Source organism: Nestor notabilis, unplaced genomic scaffold, assembly GCF_000696875.1.
Source record: "Nestor notabilis isolate BGI_N333 unplaced genomic scaffold, ASM69687v1 scaffold8125, whole genome shotgun sequence".
Lineage (NCBI taxonomy): Eukaryota > Metazoa > Chordata > Aves > Psittaciformes > Psittacidae > Nestor > Nestor notabilis.
Window position 1 is genome coordinate 761 of NW_009928866.1, and position 15,855 is coordinate 16,615.

The window sequence follows — 15,855 nt, forward strand, 5'->3', positions numbered from 1 at the left end:
AAGATGAAAGAGGGTTGATTTAGATTAGATATAAGGAATACATTCTCTGCTGTAAGGGTGGTGAGATACTGGAACAGGTTGCCCAGAGAAGCTGTGGCTGCCCCATCCCTGGCAGTGTTCAAGGCCAGGTTGGATGGGGCTTAGAGCAGCCTGGTCTAGTGGAAAGTGTCCCTACCAATGGCGGGGGGGTTGGAACTGGATGAGTTATAAGGTCCCTTCTGACCCAAACCATTCTGTGATTCTAATGAAAGGATGAATCATATAGGATTAGTTTACCTATCATGTGATGAATTAAGAGAAAAAGATTTCAAATATACTTAAGCATAAAAGAGTTTAGAGATTATATTTCAATGATATTACAATATTCATAGAAGTGGGGGTTTATTTATTTTTCATTTTTTAAAAATAGGTTTTTGTTATTGATGGCCTATGTTGCAGAGTCTATATTATACTTCTTTTGCTTGGACCAGATTTGCTCTGATTTGCTCTGATCCTCATCCAGTCTTAAGCATCTAAATACAAATTTTCAATTATAATGCAATGAGAACATTCATCCCTGGCATGATTTTAAATACTAAACACGGGTCTGTTAATTTAAATATCACTGTAAAGGTTCATCAACATTTGAAAAATAAATTTATCAGGAAACTGAATCTCTGACTACATAAAAAAAAGTATTCCATTGGTTTTTTATTTTACATCTGAGTAAAATTTTATCTCTTTATATTAAAAGATTTCTGGTTTGTGTAATTGCACAGGGGATTCTGTTTGTTGTTATCTAGGAGGGGATGAAGCAGTATGAGTAATGGGTCAGGCACTCCCCTAAGATGTAACTGCTTTAGACAAATGTTTTGTTAGTATCAGCAACTCCTAGTTAGAATCCCTTGGACAACTGTAAAAATGACAGTGTGAAGCTGATGCTGTTTTCATAGTTGCAGCTGCAGAAAGAGGTAATGGGTCCGATTACTCCTGTGTGAATAAAGGAACAGCTAGGGGAGGAGAGTCTTTAGAGCAGCCAGTAAGCCTTCCACAGCTGAGGGAAGTAAAAATTGGATAAGGAAATAATTTTGAGACTGCTAGTAATTGAGGCTGAAGTATAGAAACCTGAAGTTTGAGACTGTTCCTGGTAACGTAGTATTCACTTTCACAGCAGTCTGGGAGAGGACATGGCTTCTTGCCAAGGCATTGCTCATAGCTCTGAAACCGCTGAGTCTGACAGCACATCTGAAAGTCTGCTTGCTGAAGACAATGCCTGCATCTGAATGTGGTCATCTGCTTTTAGGTTTCCGCATCAGAAAACGTTGGCAGTAATCTTAAAAATAGATGAAGTCTGAAATAGGTCTTAACTCTAGTTTATATAGGGGTTTTTTTGGTTTTTTTTTTTTTCCCCAGATTCATTGAAATGTCAGAACTGGAACTAAATATTTTTTAGAAATAGAACTCTACCTTTTACTTTAAAAAGTCATATTTCAGAAGCTGTCATATCAGTCCTAACTAAAAATCCCCAAACTTGTATTTAAGCTTTGTATTGCTTCTGATGGATGCTTCTTTGAATGCGACATTTACAGAATTGAATAAATATGGCAACGATTTTATTGGAGTACAGAAATGAAAACCAGGTCAAAATTTGACAGTTTGAGGATACTTAGAGAGGGAAACATGTTTGTTATTATCGTTACTGGAAAGTTTGGCTTCTTGTCATTAGCCTACAGAATCCATTGTAAAAACTGTGGCCTCTCTAAAGGAAGAAAATCAATTTTAGACAGCTAGATGAAGTAATAGAAACTTGCTGGAATATTACTCAAAGCTTCATTAGACGAGGAGCAATTTGGTACAGGAACAAATGCGTGTCACCTGGTCATGAATTAACTCCCTCAAATCTCATGAGATGGGACATTTGGAAATGTCTTGGGTATTAGTACTTGTGGAAAAACCTTCCAGTAAGAGTGAGGATCAACAGCCTAGCTGCTTTTGAAACATAGACAGCTGAAAATATATGAATTACTTTGTAAGCTGTCCTAACCTGTAAAAGTAAGAATACTGATGATAAGGCATCTATCATTATGTTGCTGTGTTGATGTCTTTTATCTTACAGTATGTAAGCAAAGACTTACTTAAACATAATTATCCCTGATCATATAGTTGGGCAACAATAGCTGTCTGTTTTCTTTGTATTTCTAATAAGTGAGTGAGAGTTCTCCAGTAAGCTAGACACTACAGGAACCACATTTCCAACACAAGGCATTGTCTGTATCTACAGACAGCTGTATTTTATATTCAAAGAAAGAAAGAAAAAAAAAATCCTAGCTCTGCTAGTTCTGAGGCTGTGTTGTCATGACACAGGTGGAAGTCAACTCTACTGTTGCTTTGATAAATTTTCTTTAATCTCTGTAGTAATGTTGAGATCATCTTCCATACTTTTCTCTGCAGGATCCCAGATATTTGATTTCACTTTTTCCTGTTTTAACCATGTAGTTTCTTTATATATCCAAATGCAAAGGTACTGCCAATCTTTTAACTCCTTTTACTCTTCTTTTGGACCTTCTAAAGTCCATTAATCCAGGCCTTTCAATAATTTCTGGCATTTCAGCTTTCTTCAAATTTGAATTATATATACTTTTATTTTGTATGCATTCAAATTGACCTGATAATAATAGTACTTCTTTTTTTAGTTAACAGGATCAGTTCTAGAAAGATAGTTGTGTCTGTTAATTTGCATGAACTTTGACATTTTACCTCATCTCTGTTGTAATGACTACTTTATAGTGTATTTTCTCTGGGTGAGGCTCTTCATTTTTCTCATTTTTTTAAATTTAACTAGAGAACGGAGAAAATTCATCAGCTAATCAGGTTGCTTTTTTTTTTTTTTTTTTTTCTTCCTACTGGAGCTCTTTTGTTGGCTCTTGGAAGCACTGAACTTCACATCACTGCTTCCAATGCAGGAGGGACTGCTTGTGCCTTCTCTGGTCTCTCTCACCTACCCAGCTGTGGTATAACACCTCCTTTTCTTACACTGTGGATTCTATGTAAACATGGTGCTTCCATCTATCTAAAAATTCTGTCTGTCTAATTTCTGACCTGAGCTAATGGTCAGTGGGCTTGTTTTTATGTTCTTGGCTTTGCAGTTGTGTATTCTCTGATTTCCTGTGTTACAATCTATCCATTATATCCTTCTTCATTTTAATTTTAAGCCTTAGGGAGAAGGGTATTAAAGTGTTGGAGTTCATAAGCAAGATGTAAATTTGAGATGCTCTGTGGGGCTTCACATACGTATTGACTGGTTTGTCCAAGTTTAACTCCTTGTGTTTGCTGAATTAATACAGATCATTATGAATTCAACTAGTGCACTGCTCAGTGCGTTGATTTGGCTATTTAAATCAGTGTTATAGTGTTTTCATGTAACATCGTTGGTGTTCAGGTGTATGCAACAGAATGTTATTACTTTGTTAGAGCTGCTATAGACTATTGCAGACAGATGAGAAATTCTTTGTGTCTCACTGGTAGAATCTTTATATTTTTATTTATTTTAAAAATGTTGCACTGATTTCTTCACTGAGCTTATCCTATTGCCTAATTCAGTTGCTTACAACTAGTTGAAGATCTTGAATTATTATAAGTGTCAGATATTGCTATTTTTTAAACAGTTCATCACAGGCTGGTAAAAAACATGTCTCTCTATTTGAAACAAGATGGATTTAATCAGGAAACTTTATAGACTAATCCTAGATCTCTGAATTTTAGTGGCGTCTAATAGCAAACCCATGAAATACAGGCAGCCACCTGTTTGTGGTTTACCTGTTTGCCTTGTGTCTTGCTCTGTCCAGATGGCCGTTCTGGAAAACATGTTAACATATTGTAAAATAATCTACCAAATTAAGTAGTGGTAGCGGCAGTAATGATCCAAACGTCTGTAATTTACATGATATGCTGCCACAGTGTCATCATTGAAATTACTGGTTCTCCTGTACAAAACTTCAGGCAGTACCTTTTCAAATAAGTCAATTTTCTTACCTCTGACTAAATGAAAGCGATGTAAATAACATACTTAAAATTGTAAACACACATATTGCTCTGTGTACATGAGTATACATGAGTTTGAACCCATTACCCCTTGTCCTACCACTAGAGTCCCTAATGAAGAGTCCCTCCAGCATCCTTATAGGCCCCCTTCAGATACTGGAAGGCTGCTATGAGGTTCCACTCAGCCTTCTCTTCTCCAGGCTGAACGGGCCCCACTTTCTCAGCCTGTCTTCATAAGGGAGGCGCTCCAGTCCTCTTATCATCCTCGTGGCCCTCCTCTGGACTTGCTCCAACAGCTCCATGTCCTTTTTATGTTGAGGATACCAGAACTGTACACAACAGTCCAAGTGAGGTCTCAGGAGAGCAGAGTAGAGGGGCAGGATCACCTTCTTTGACCTGCTGGTCACATTTCTTTTGAGGCAGCCCAGGATACAGTTGGTTTCTGGGCTCAAGCGCACACTGAAGCCGGCTCATGTTAAACTTCTCATCATTCACCACCCCCAAGTCCTTCTCCACAGGACTGCTCTGAATCTCTTCTCTGCCCAGCCTGTAGCTGTGCCTGGGGTTGTGCCGACCCAGGTGTAGGATGTTGCACTTGGCTTGATTAAACTTCCTAAGGTTGGTATTGGCCCACCTCACAAGTGTGTCAAGGTCCCTCTGGATGGCATCCCTTCCCTACAGCATATCAACCAAGCCACACAGCTTGGTGTCGTTGGCAAACTTACTGAGGGCACTCAATCCCACTGTCATGTCACTGACAAAGATATTGAAGAAGACAGGTCCACACTGATCCCTGAGGGACACCACTTGTTACTGTTCTCCACGTGGACATTGAACCGTTGACCACAACTCCTTGTGTGCAGCCATCCAGCCAGTTCTTTATCCACTGAGTGGTCCATCCATCAAATTGATGTCTCTCCAGTTTAGAGACAAGGACATCGTGTGGGACAGTGTCAAGCGCTTTGCACAAGTCCATGTAGATGAGGTCAGCTGCTCTGCTCCTGTCCGTCAGTTCCATAGCCCCATCGTAGAACGCCACCAAATTGGTCAGGCAGGATTTCCCCTTAGTGAAACCGTGTTGGCTGTCACCAGCCACCTCATTGTTTTTCATGTGCTTTAGCATACTTTCCAGGAGAATCTGCTCCAAGATTTTGCTGTCTATCAGTAATTTTTCTTCTTAGGAATTCTGGACCACTGGGAGATGCTTCTGGAGATGCTCCCGTTTGATAAAGACATCAAGAAAAGCCCTTCTGTCCCTTTTGATTTAATGTGGTCTGAAATCCTGGGCCTGCTCTGTTGTCTAATCTATTTTACCTGCGTGCAGGAAGTCATTGTGGGCTAAAAGATATTATTATTCATGGTGCCTTATACTTGACATCTGCAAGGATGTCTGTATCTTTTAGGTATTTCATTAAGAGTTTAAATGTTGTGTAAGAGAGGTAACCTTTTCAATTGCCTTTGGAGGATAGGACTTGTTTAAAATGCTAGGACGAGAACCTAAAGTATCACTAATAATCTCAGTGAAACAGATTTTGGCAATTGCTCTGAGAGTGCACATGAAAATCCCCCATCTGAGCTAGGCTATGTTCAGGCTCCAGGGATGTGTATTACATTGGGGGATTAAGGAGTTAAATGTTTTTGCAGTTCAATGCCATATGTCTGCATTCAAGTTAATCTAGTCAGAGGTTGCTCTGCAGTCTTTCTCTTTGCAATTCCCCTTCTCTGTACCCAAATTAGTAGCTGTGCAGGTGCTAGGTGAGCCACCCAGGGAACTGACAACCTGAAAGCTGACTCTCCTTTTTTTGCCCAGGCTGGCTCAGCCCAAAGCTTTACGCAAAGTCATTTGGGTAGAAGGGAAGAGATGATAACGGGTAGCTGGGCATTGGGGCAGGGTAAGGTTGAATCTGGAGTTTTATGTTTGATCTTGTCATCATGGAGCCACAGTGCAAGCATAGAAGGTGAATGGTTTGGTTGGATATGCTAATGTAATGGCTGGATACGTAAAGGCCTTCAAGTTAAGACAACAAAATTTACCAGGAGTAGAATGCATGTGTGTGAAGATTGTTTCTAATTACAGAGCGCATAAAGAGGTGAGATTCCAATATTGCTGTTTCTTCAAACTCAAAACCCTTTTAATGATCACTGGTATGAAAAGAACTTCATTTTCAACTGGACCTTTCTGAATCACTTTGAAACATGTAATAACTGTTCCTGTGCTAATTCTTATGTTGGATTCTTCATTATAGAGAATTTGAGCAGAGAAGTTCTGACTTACTCCAAGTGGTCTTTCCTGATGAAGAGCACAAACTGGTAATTTGTGTGATAGCCTGCAGCAATCTTTTTTCCTAACTGCATCCTATGGCCTAGCTCTTTGCATGGAAGAGTTTTGAGCTATGCTTTGAAGTGGAAATTATAACTCAATTATGTGTCTTTAAACACACTGGAAATAAGTATGCGGATAAACATATACTGAGTTTAAACAGACTGTGTGGTTCAGCTTTGTTAGAACTTTTTAAATGAAACAAATTTTTGTCTCCTTTATATGGAGATGCACTATTACTATGCATGTACTTACCCAGTGTATCAAATGCTTCCTAGTTGTTTGAAGATTTTCTTTATAAAATATTTAATAGCTAGGGGCTTTGTAACTATTACTTAGCAGTTTTCTTGTTTCATATTTTTATTTCCTGAGGTTCTGTTGAATGACAATTAATTACTAATGTAACATATCTCACTTTTTACACTAGTGTTTTTCTAAGTTTGGGTGTGTTGTGTCTTTAATACTAAAAGAAAAAGGTTCACATAGCAGTTTGTAACTGTGGTACTATTTCTTACCATAGTAACTGGAGGGGATGGCTATATGTTTTGAAACAAGAAAGCTGTGAAAAGAGCAATGCTTTGCAAACTGAGATCTCCTAGCAACATATTTTAACAAACATTTATAAGACCGTAGGTGTGAGACTTTTTTTAACTCTGTAGGAGTTGCAGATGCATAGTACTTCTATGAACTAACACCTAGTTACCTTGATGTAATATCAGACTTGAAACTTTGCTAAGTTGTAGGCATTAAACAAAGAATTTAATGTTTGGGGTTTTTTTTGTGAGCGGAAACCTGTAAATAGCAAGACTTGTAGGTACTTACATGGCAAATAGAGTTTTATTTGCTTCTATCTGAAAATCTCTCAAACCATGAGAAAAATTGAAACAACATAAACTGTTTTCTTTCTTCTGTGGCATAACTGAGACTTGTTGCTAAAACAGATTGTTGTGACCCATATTACAGCATAGGAAAATGGAACAAGGGAAAAAAACCCTAAAATTAATACCAGTGTACTCTACACAAAGATGAGGATTTTCAACTTTATGTAATAGAAACTCTTTTAAAGGTCACCACCAGCAGAATTTGCATGTTCTGAGCTAAAGTATTTCTTGTATTTCCTTTTCACATTTACCTTTCCTGAACTCTGCTCTGGCCTAAATACCACCAAATATTTAATTAACCTAGTAATTATGTAGGACTATGGGCTGCATTAAATCATTCAGATACAAGATAGGTAGATTGTTTAATTTTAGATCTTATTTCCAAATGTTCTGTGGGAGAGAGTTGGTTAGTCAAAATAGCACCTATTAAAAATTGTTGTCATCTGCACAGTTAAAATTGATATTAATTTTGTCTCCTCATCATTGTTATAGCTGATACATATATGTTGATCTTGTAGCAGAAAACAAACTAAAATTTTTTTTAAAGCTTGTAGTCTTACCCTTGAACTTCTTGACTTGATGTTTAAGTCAAGTAGGTTTATAGCAGCCAAGTTCTGCATTCGGTTTTGAATGTGAATTCTATTTGTGTTTGTATACACATAAAAATAAAACTTCAGAAAATTGACTGAAGTGTTTGGGACAAATAGCAGACTGTAGGAAAGTGTACTTAATCTAAGTAGATCTGTACAGAAGAGTAAATAGATAACACAAAATATTTTTATTCTGTCTTTAAAGGACTTAATGCTTTTTTCCTGAGGTGCTAAATCTTTAAGCCTGTTATTATACTATCTGTAAGTTTGTGGAGAAAAGGTTTTTTAAAAAATAATAAAAATAATCCAAACTATTCAGATATTATCTGATTAGTAATGGATTATGAGACACTGGCACAGGTTGCCCGGAGAACCTGTGGCTGCCCCATCCCTGGCAGTGGTCAAGGCCAGGCTGGGTGGGGCTTGGAGCAACCTGATCTGGTGGACAGTGTCCCTGCCTGTGGCACGGGGGCGGGGAGAGGGGGTTGGAACTAGGTGAGCTTTGAGGTCCCTTCCAACCCAAACCATTCTGTGATGGATGCATTAAATACTGCTGTAAATACATTCCTGTTCATAGTATTCATTATAAAACTCTGAAGTTGTAAGCAGTGTTGGTTTTAGCCATTTAAACTGTGTGCATATCTGTGTGTAGTTTTCCTTGTAATAAATCCTAATTGAAGAACTAATCAAAAAAGATGTTCACCTGGATAATCCAAAAGAAAAACCCCAAACATGGCTTGGACAAAATTTGACTGGCTTTTGAAAGCAATCATCTTTCTAGCACGTTTAGAAAAGAAGCAGGTGCAGGTTCAGGATTTTCTCCTATTAACGTGTATCTGTGTATTCATATTTACCTCCTCTGACTTCAGCAGTTATGCTTAGATAAACAGAACTCCAGAGGAAAGTAACAGCAGCAGCTCTTATGGTAGCAAACAGCTGGTCTCTCCAAACCTCACTGAGAAGTCCAAGCTAGCACCTCAAGTGGAATTCACTGTCATGATGTAGTTAGGTGAAGTGCCTTTGGCTAGTCTTATGAAACTGTACAACCTTTCAGGACAGGATTTCTCATTAAGTTTCTTTTTGTCTTTAATTTGTGACTCTTTTTATTTTAGAGAGAAAATGTCTGTTTCTTTAAAAAACAAAACAACAAAGCTAGTCATTATTGTGATGTTTCTTTTATGAGTAGATTACTTCTGAATAAATTTTCTGGGTTTTGTTGTGTATGTAGTAGAAGGATCATTTGAAAGGAAAGCAATCAGGATTTGTTTGCTGTTTATAAGGCAGAATAAATGTAACTACATAAGAATAATGATAAACGCCCCTAGCCTTGGAATGATCCTTGACGTCAGCCTGATGATAATCTTATTCTTGACGTGTGCTGGATTTTTTCTGAAGAATGATATGGTTAATTCCTTCTTGGTAACAAATCACCTTCATTTGCAACTAAAAAACTCTTCTAAATGTTGTGGTGCTTCCTGTGAATCAGAAAGGTATCTATAGGCTTGAAAATGCTTTGACTTATTACAGCATATATTCAGAAATAGGCTAATTTTTAAAAAGCATTGACCATCTCTCTTTATAAACTGAATGTAAAAAAGGAAAAAATCTACATATATCTATTTTACTTGAAATGTATTTTCAAATAATAGGATTGTGAAACTGATGCTGTGTAGAACAGAGCTGGAAATAGTGGTTTCTTACTTATCTGCAAATATACTTAGATAATCGGAGCTCTTACTCAGGATAGAGTAGAAAAAGTTTTAACTCCATTTTCTTCTTGAAGAATAAAAGGTTTGGTTTACTTCCAGTGTTGCAGCTGCTGGTTTTGTGGTATACTTGAGCAGAAGTGAGAGTGTCTACTTTAAATTCTTGTTGAAACTGTTCCAATCCAATGTGAAACAAAGATTCAGCCTGCTGAGAGTGAGCATGAGGATAGGCCAGTTATGTCTGGAGTCCTCTTTCTTACCTAGAAAGGAGGGGAAGAAATGTGCTTTAGTCTCTGTTCCACAGAGCTCCTGTCTTAGAAATTGCTGTTGTGACCACTTAAGGTATGACTATGCATGAATAAATAGCTTCATCATGACGGACTAAAATGGCTTTCTTCTTATACCCTTGGACATGCTTAAAAATGTGGTTTAGACCACTGAGGAAATTTAAACACTGTTCCTCATAGGAGAAAACTGAATCTCTGATTTTTCACATCCTGATTAAGTGCTGAATTCAAGGAGGTCCTTCAGTGGAATCACTTCAGCTACTGCAGGGAGGAGCTTCCTTTCACTGGGGAAGCTCAGCAAAGCACTTACGATTCTACATTTCCTTTACATTTTTTTTTTTGATGCATTATCTTTCTTTTTTCTTTTTTTTTTTTTTTCTCCTTTTTCTCCTTCAGTTGGCCACCCTCAGCATCTCCACAAATCCTGAGTTTATGATTTTGCTCTTGGTTTCAGTATTTATATTCTTTGATTGTTTGCATAGTAGGATACGTTGCTGTGAGAAATCATATAAGGACTGAAAATTAAGGACCTTAAAGGCTTATGTGAAGATTGATTATATGTGGAATAAGGAAAAGTTCCTCAAATACTCAAGTATAAATCTGTGAAGTGGCAGCAGGAGAGACAAAATTGCTTTTCATTTGGCTAATTTATTGTTCTGACTTTAAATTCTGGTCTGTGTTTTCGTTGATCTTACAGCTTTTTCTGTTCCATCTGTTTCCCTGTTCCTTAAGTTTCTGATTACTGTATTAAAATCCTTTGATAATGTGCACAGGTATCTTTGTAACCATGTAGACTAGATTATATAAAGTGCAGAGCAGACATCTAGTTTTTAATGAGAATAATAATAATAAAAAAGCTAGGTTTGTTGTGTGGTTTTGGGTTTTTGTTTGGTTTTTTCCCCCTCTAATTTCCATTAAGGTTGCAGTGCTGCAGAAGATATTTTTAGACAGCAAAAGGAAGAATCAAAATTGTATCACAAAGAATTTATATTGATTTATTAAAAATAAGCCTTTACATTAAACTTCAGATTTTTAAAGACCCTTTTGTCACGATTATTTGGACAAAAGTACCCCAAAATTTGAGTATGGATACTTGAAAATTTAAGGCTGGAATATTTTGTATGTGAAACTATTATGTGTTTCAGTAAAAGTTAATGTCTTGCCTGTAAAGACAACAGAGAGAAAACGGTAATTCTGTCTCCCTTAAAAATGAAAAAGTTTGTAGAAGCTCATCATAAGTGCAGATCTGTCCATTAAATTGTATCATTCCACCCTTGGTACACTGAATGAAAATGAAATATGAAAATCGGTTTTACCTCAGGATAAATCATTATGGTGTGTAGACTTCTCAGAATAGAGCAGTTCAACATACATGTGCGTTGAATCTAGATTTTAAAATATATCATAAACTCGTGTGGATATATGTGCATACACATATATGACAGTAGTGGGGGGGGGGAAAGAAGCTTTTTTAATATAAAGGGGGAAATTAGTATCAACAGAGAATAATAGATATTTTACTCAAAATACTTGCTACTGATGCTACCCAAAAAACCTAACTAACTGCAATTTTATTACTGAGAATGACTTGCAACAGTTGTTTTATTGTTAATCATATTGGAAAAAATAATTTGGTGAAAATGTCAAGCAGTAGTAGGCCAGGCTCATACATGAGCCAAAACAGCCAAGAGGCTGTTTTCTATCTTTGCATTGGTACTAGTTCAGCTCTGTTGGTGTTAGGATGGTGCTACTGTAACTTATTTTAGGTTTTTACTTCTCTGCCGATTCTGTTTTATCGCTTTGCATTTTGATTTTAAAACAATCTTGTTCTGAAGTCTCCCAACAATCTAGGAGGTTGATAATTTTTACTTCTGAAATGCAACTTTAGATATTTCTCTGAGATTAGTGTTTTGTTGTTTTTGTTATTTTTTTTCCTTTTAGTGTGTTTTTCTAATTTCTAGTAACTGCCTGCTGTTACGCACCCTTTTCTTCATGTGACGATCCATAATGGCTTCTGTATTAATTCCTAATGTACCTTTGTAGGAAATAATTATACACATTATGAAAGTTCAGCTCGATGTTTTGAAGCCTGCCTTTGGTTTTGTATACAGCATTGACATTTTTTTTCCCCTCTAAGCTGCTTTTCTTGCATGTTGGAAATGGTCTACACCTGGAATTAGTACTGCTAGTCTTGGTTGTCAGTTTTGCTTTTCTGAAATACGATGGAGTGAATACTTTTACCAAAGCTAACTTGAAAATAGTTTTTAAATTTGAAAGTTATACAAATGAGCTGAAGAATAATAATTTTGAGTGTTAATGAAGCAATTTGAGATGCTTCAAAAACAAACTGACAAACAAGTAGCCACAGCATTTGAACAAAGTAGAATGAGACCTTGCAAGAAGTCCATGTTGTTGACTTACATATCCCAATCTTGAATTGTATATTAAGTATATATGTATTCAGTTTAACCTTAGTCTTTCACAAAACTAACCAAAATTCTACTGCTTGGTATTTAGTACTCTAGCATTCAGAGGAATATATGCGTAAGCTGTATTTTTCAAGATGTGCATTAATGTATGTTGTTCATTAGGTGTATAGTCAGTTTTGTGTCCCATGGGTCCATCTTACATTTGATAAGGCTGAAGAGTTTCCCTATTTTAGCTGTGGTCTCCCCTTTCAGGAAGAAAGGTGTTTGCCATTTCTTGGGAGGACATATTCTTGTAATCAGTTGATTTTTAAATGGCACGAGTAGGCTGTGGGTATTTGGTTAAAGGTCAATATATGTGTGTTAGTTTAGACTGAGAGTGTACATTTCAAATTAATTTCTTTACTGTCTCCACTCATTTTACTTTTATGTGTTGTGCTTTTGTCCCTGAATATACTTATTTAGTTTTGAGTGAAGTGAAACAGAAAGATACGCTGCAACCACTTACAGGCATTCAGCTAGGTAAGATCTAGTTTGGAGCAATCCTCCCAGAATGTGTAATGTGGACTTCAGGTTCTCAACATCATTGAACGCGCTATGAATCCACTTGTTCTGCAGAGCTCGTACCTGTGAATGCAGGTGCCCCAGAAGTGAAGTTGCAACAAATTGCGTAATGAAACCTTGCCTGTGAAAATGCTGTAGGTTTTATTTGCAATAGACTACATATCGTTGCATGTAAAATTACTTACTTAATGAGCTGCTGATTTTTTCCTATATTAGGTGACTTTCACCCTTTTTTTAAATTTTCTTCCTATCTTGCTTTAAATTGCTTGCACATCACTTAAGTTGCTGAAATGTGCTAGTTAGGAGGTCTTTCTTAAAGCATCTGTTCTGTTTGACGTATTCAAGCGGCTTTAAAGATAGTTAAAATATACACTACTTATAGAATCAATTGTCTGTGGTTCCTTTACATCCATTTTAAACCCTTAAACCTCAGGTTTTATTTCTCACTCTTTCTCCCTTGAGCTATTGGGAATTGCATTAGGTAATTAGTTGCTGGGTGTTGAAACCACAGGCGGTATATGTTGTTTTTCAAAGTGGCTGTAAGATTCTGCTGTTCACTCCATCTACCTGAAGGTTATGTTATTTAAAGAAGCTTGAGGGGAAAAAGGGCATAATGCTAGGTCCTAAAGTTTTTATTAGGGTTGCTGTTAATGACACATGAGTTTGTTTCTGTCTTCTTCCCCTCAGAAAGGAGCTGGCTTTTGTTTGAAATGCAGTGGGAAAAGAATATTTTGTTAAAATTAAATAATGTATTAAATAGTGGAATTTTTTCCTTCTTTTCTCGCTCTTAAGAAGAGAGTATGTTGATCATTAATAATCTGTGTTAGCTTTAAACTGTACAGGTTAGGTGCATGTTGCCAGAATTAAAAGGAGGAGTGAGTGAGATGAGTTAGTGTTAGTCCTTTCTGGAAACGGAGGGCAGCAAAGCAAATTCAACACCTCTGCTACCCTTAACAAGCAACAGAAAATTTTCCTGGTTTTGCATTATGGGATTTGCTTTGGCAAAAATGATCAGTAACCCTCCTTTGGGTCTGCTACAAGCAAACACGAAGTATACCAGGGGGACAGTTCTGATCTGAAAAATCTTTGACAAGAATGTGTGTGGTTGGTTTTAAGTAATTCTTTTAAAGATTCAAAACTACGTTTTAGAAATTAGTTGTCTTTTGTTCTTGAAGTAGTTAGCAAATTTCAAATGAGCAGTCTCTACGGGATACTCGGGAAGCTTGGTAGAGCAGTGCCAACATGGAGAAAGTTTCTTGGGTGAAGGCCAACTTAACAAATGCAAGCAGTCAAGCTTTGTGTCCAGACTTGTGTTTCGGCTTCTGCTGGTGGATTTAATGCCCTTAGAGCTCAGGCACTGTGGCATATGTTGCAGGAAAAATTCTACAGTACAGTGTGTTCAGTTTCATTCGCTGCTGTGTTTGATGTTGGAGGATTAAGGGGAGGGGAAAGGATCAACTACCCAGGATGCTCTGTTTGGAGGAGTAAATGAATTTGACTGTCGGCAGAACTACATTGCCATATGAGTTCTGAAAAGCATTTGGCTCCTGAGGATAACTGCTCTAAAAATAGATTTGGAGGAAAGGTTTCTCTTGGGTCCAGTTTCAAGTTCCCGCTGAGCTGGCTTTAGGAAACTTGTTTGCTCCTGTTGCAAGACTAGTGAGGACAAATCTTTTCTTATTTTGCCTTCATCATTAATTTTTGGAGATATCGACATACTTGCTCTGTCCGTGGAAATCAAGAACTAATGTTATGGCTGACGACGCAGGTATAATCCTAACCTTTTTGTGAACAAATGGAAAATGTGTAGTTGCAAATACTGGCTATGTCTGATTTTATAATCAGCAGAAAATTGGCTTACTGTTGTATGTTCCCTACCCTGTTTACTGTTTTAGTCTGTGTTACAGGCTGCCTCTGTTCTCTTTGATTGAATGTTCTCTGGAGTAGTGGGATTTAATTAGTTTATGGCAGGTGGTTAATAGTAACTTTAGTTTTCACTTGAGTAGGGTACACATTAACCTAAGAGATGTTGTTTTGTCATCAAATACCTGTCTTGAAAGTTATTTTCGGAGTATGTGAAATTACTAGGTGTTCTTTTAATGTAAGCTAAAGTAAAAGGAATTAATTTCATACATTTTTATCTAGGTGTGACTCTTAATGCAGGGTAGGCAGGTTGTAGGACTTTTAGAGATTTTCCGTTGAGACTTCTGATGTCTGCATGAAGACATCTGGTCATGTAAGCACAGGCTTACCAGATATGGCAAGTGACCTACTTCTGACATGGCTGGCAGCGTGTACAGGGAAAGGGCTTGAATTGAGAATTAACTGTCTGGAATGAGCGCTGAGCCAGCTTCAGTCTTTGCAATGTTTTGTTCTAACCCTGGTGTAGGGTTATTTGTGCAGACAATGGGTAAATGTTATGTTACATAACTTCCATTTATATTAAAGCATAGCCTGATCAAGCTGCCGTGGTTGAATTTGGAGAATTTTTCAAGACTTTTGAAACTAATGTTCCTATAAGATAGGAAGCCACAGCATAAAAGTGTATCTTTGTGACTGTTGTGAATTATATTTTTGTATCAGAATCTGGTTTTGAGGAGTTTCCATGAACAGTCTTGTAGACTGGAAAAAATATGAAAAACTATGCTTGATTACTTAAGTTGTATCTTCTTTCATTTTTCTGTTTTTTTTTCCTCTAATAAATAAAGGCCTTTTCTTCAGAGGCAACTAGCAGTAAACTGTAGAAAATAGTAAGGTAAATGACTAAGGGAAACACAGTAAGATTCTCTTTCCTGTTTGCTGCTTCTAATACCTAGCTTGCATAGGACAAAACTGTAACCTGGAATATTTTAAAATGTTTTCAGCCTTAAGGTTTTGTTTTAAATACATGCAAAGCTTCCATGGACTGCATTGCAACACAAGAGTTGCAAAGTTCTGCTGTTACAAAGTATAATTAACATTTCCAGCTCGAGGACTTTAAAGAGCTTTCATGTACAGATGATCCTATTTCAGAGTGTACTGGCACATGCTGCTTATCTTTGCCTCTGTTTTCAGGCTACAT

General features: G+C 37.1%; 1 protein-coding gene across 1 annotated transcript in view; it reads left to right on the forward strand.

The window, feature by feature from the left end:
- The first annotated feature begins 14,546 nt into the window (after window positions 1-14,546).
- ASPH (aspartate beta-hydroxylase) overlaps window positions 14,547-15,855 on the forward strand; it is a 92,124-nt gene continuing 90,815 nt past the window's right edge. Inside the window, exon 1 of the mRNA XM_010014720.1 lies at window positions 14,547-14,562. Coding sequence (XP_010013022.1) covers window positions 14,547-14,562 — 16 coding nt within the window. The remainder of the gene's footprint in view (window positions 14,563-15,855) is intronic.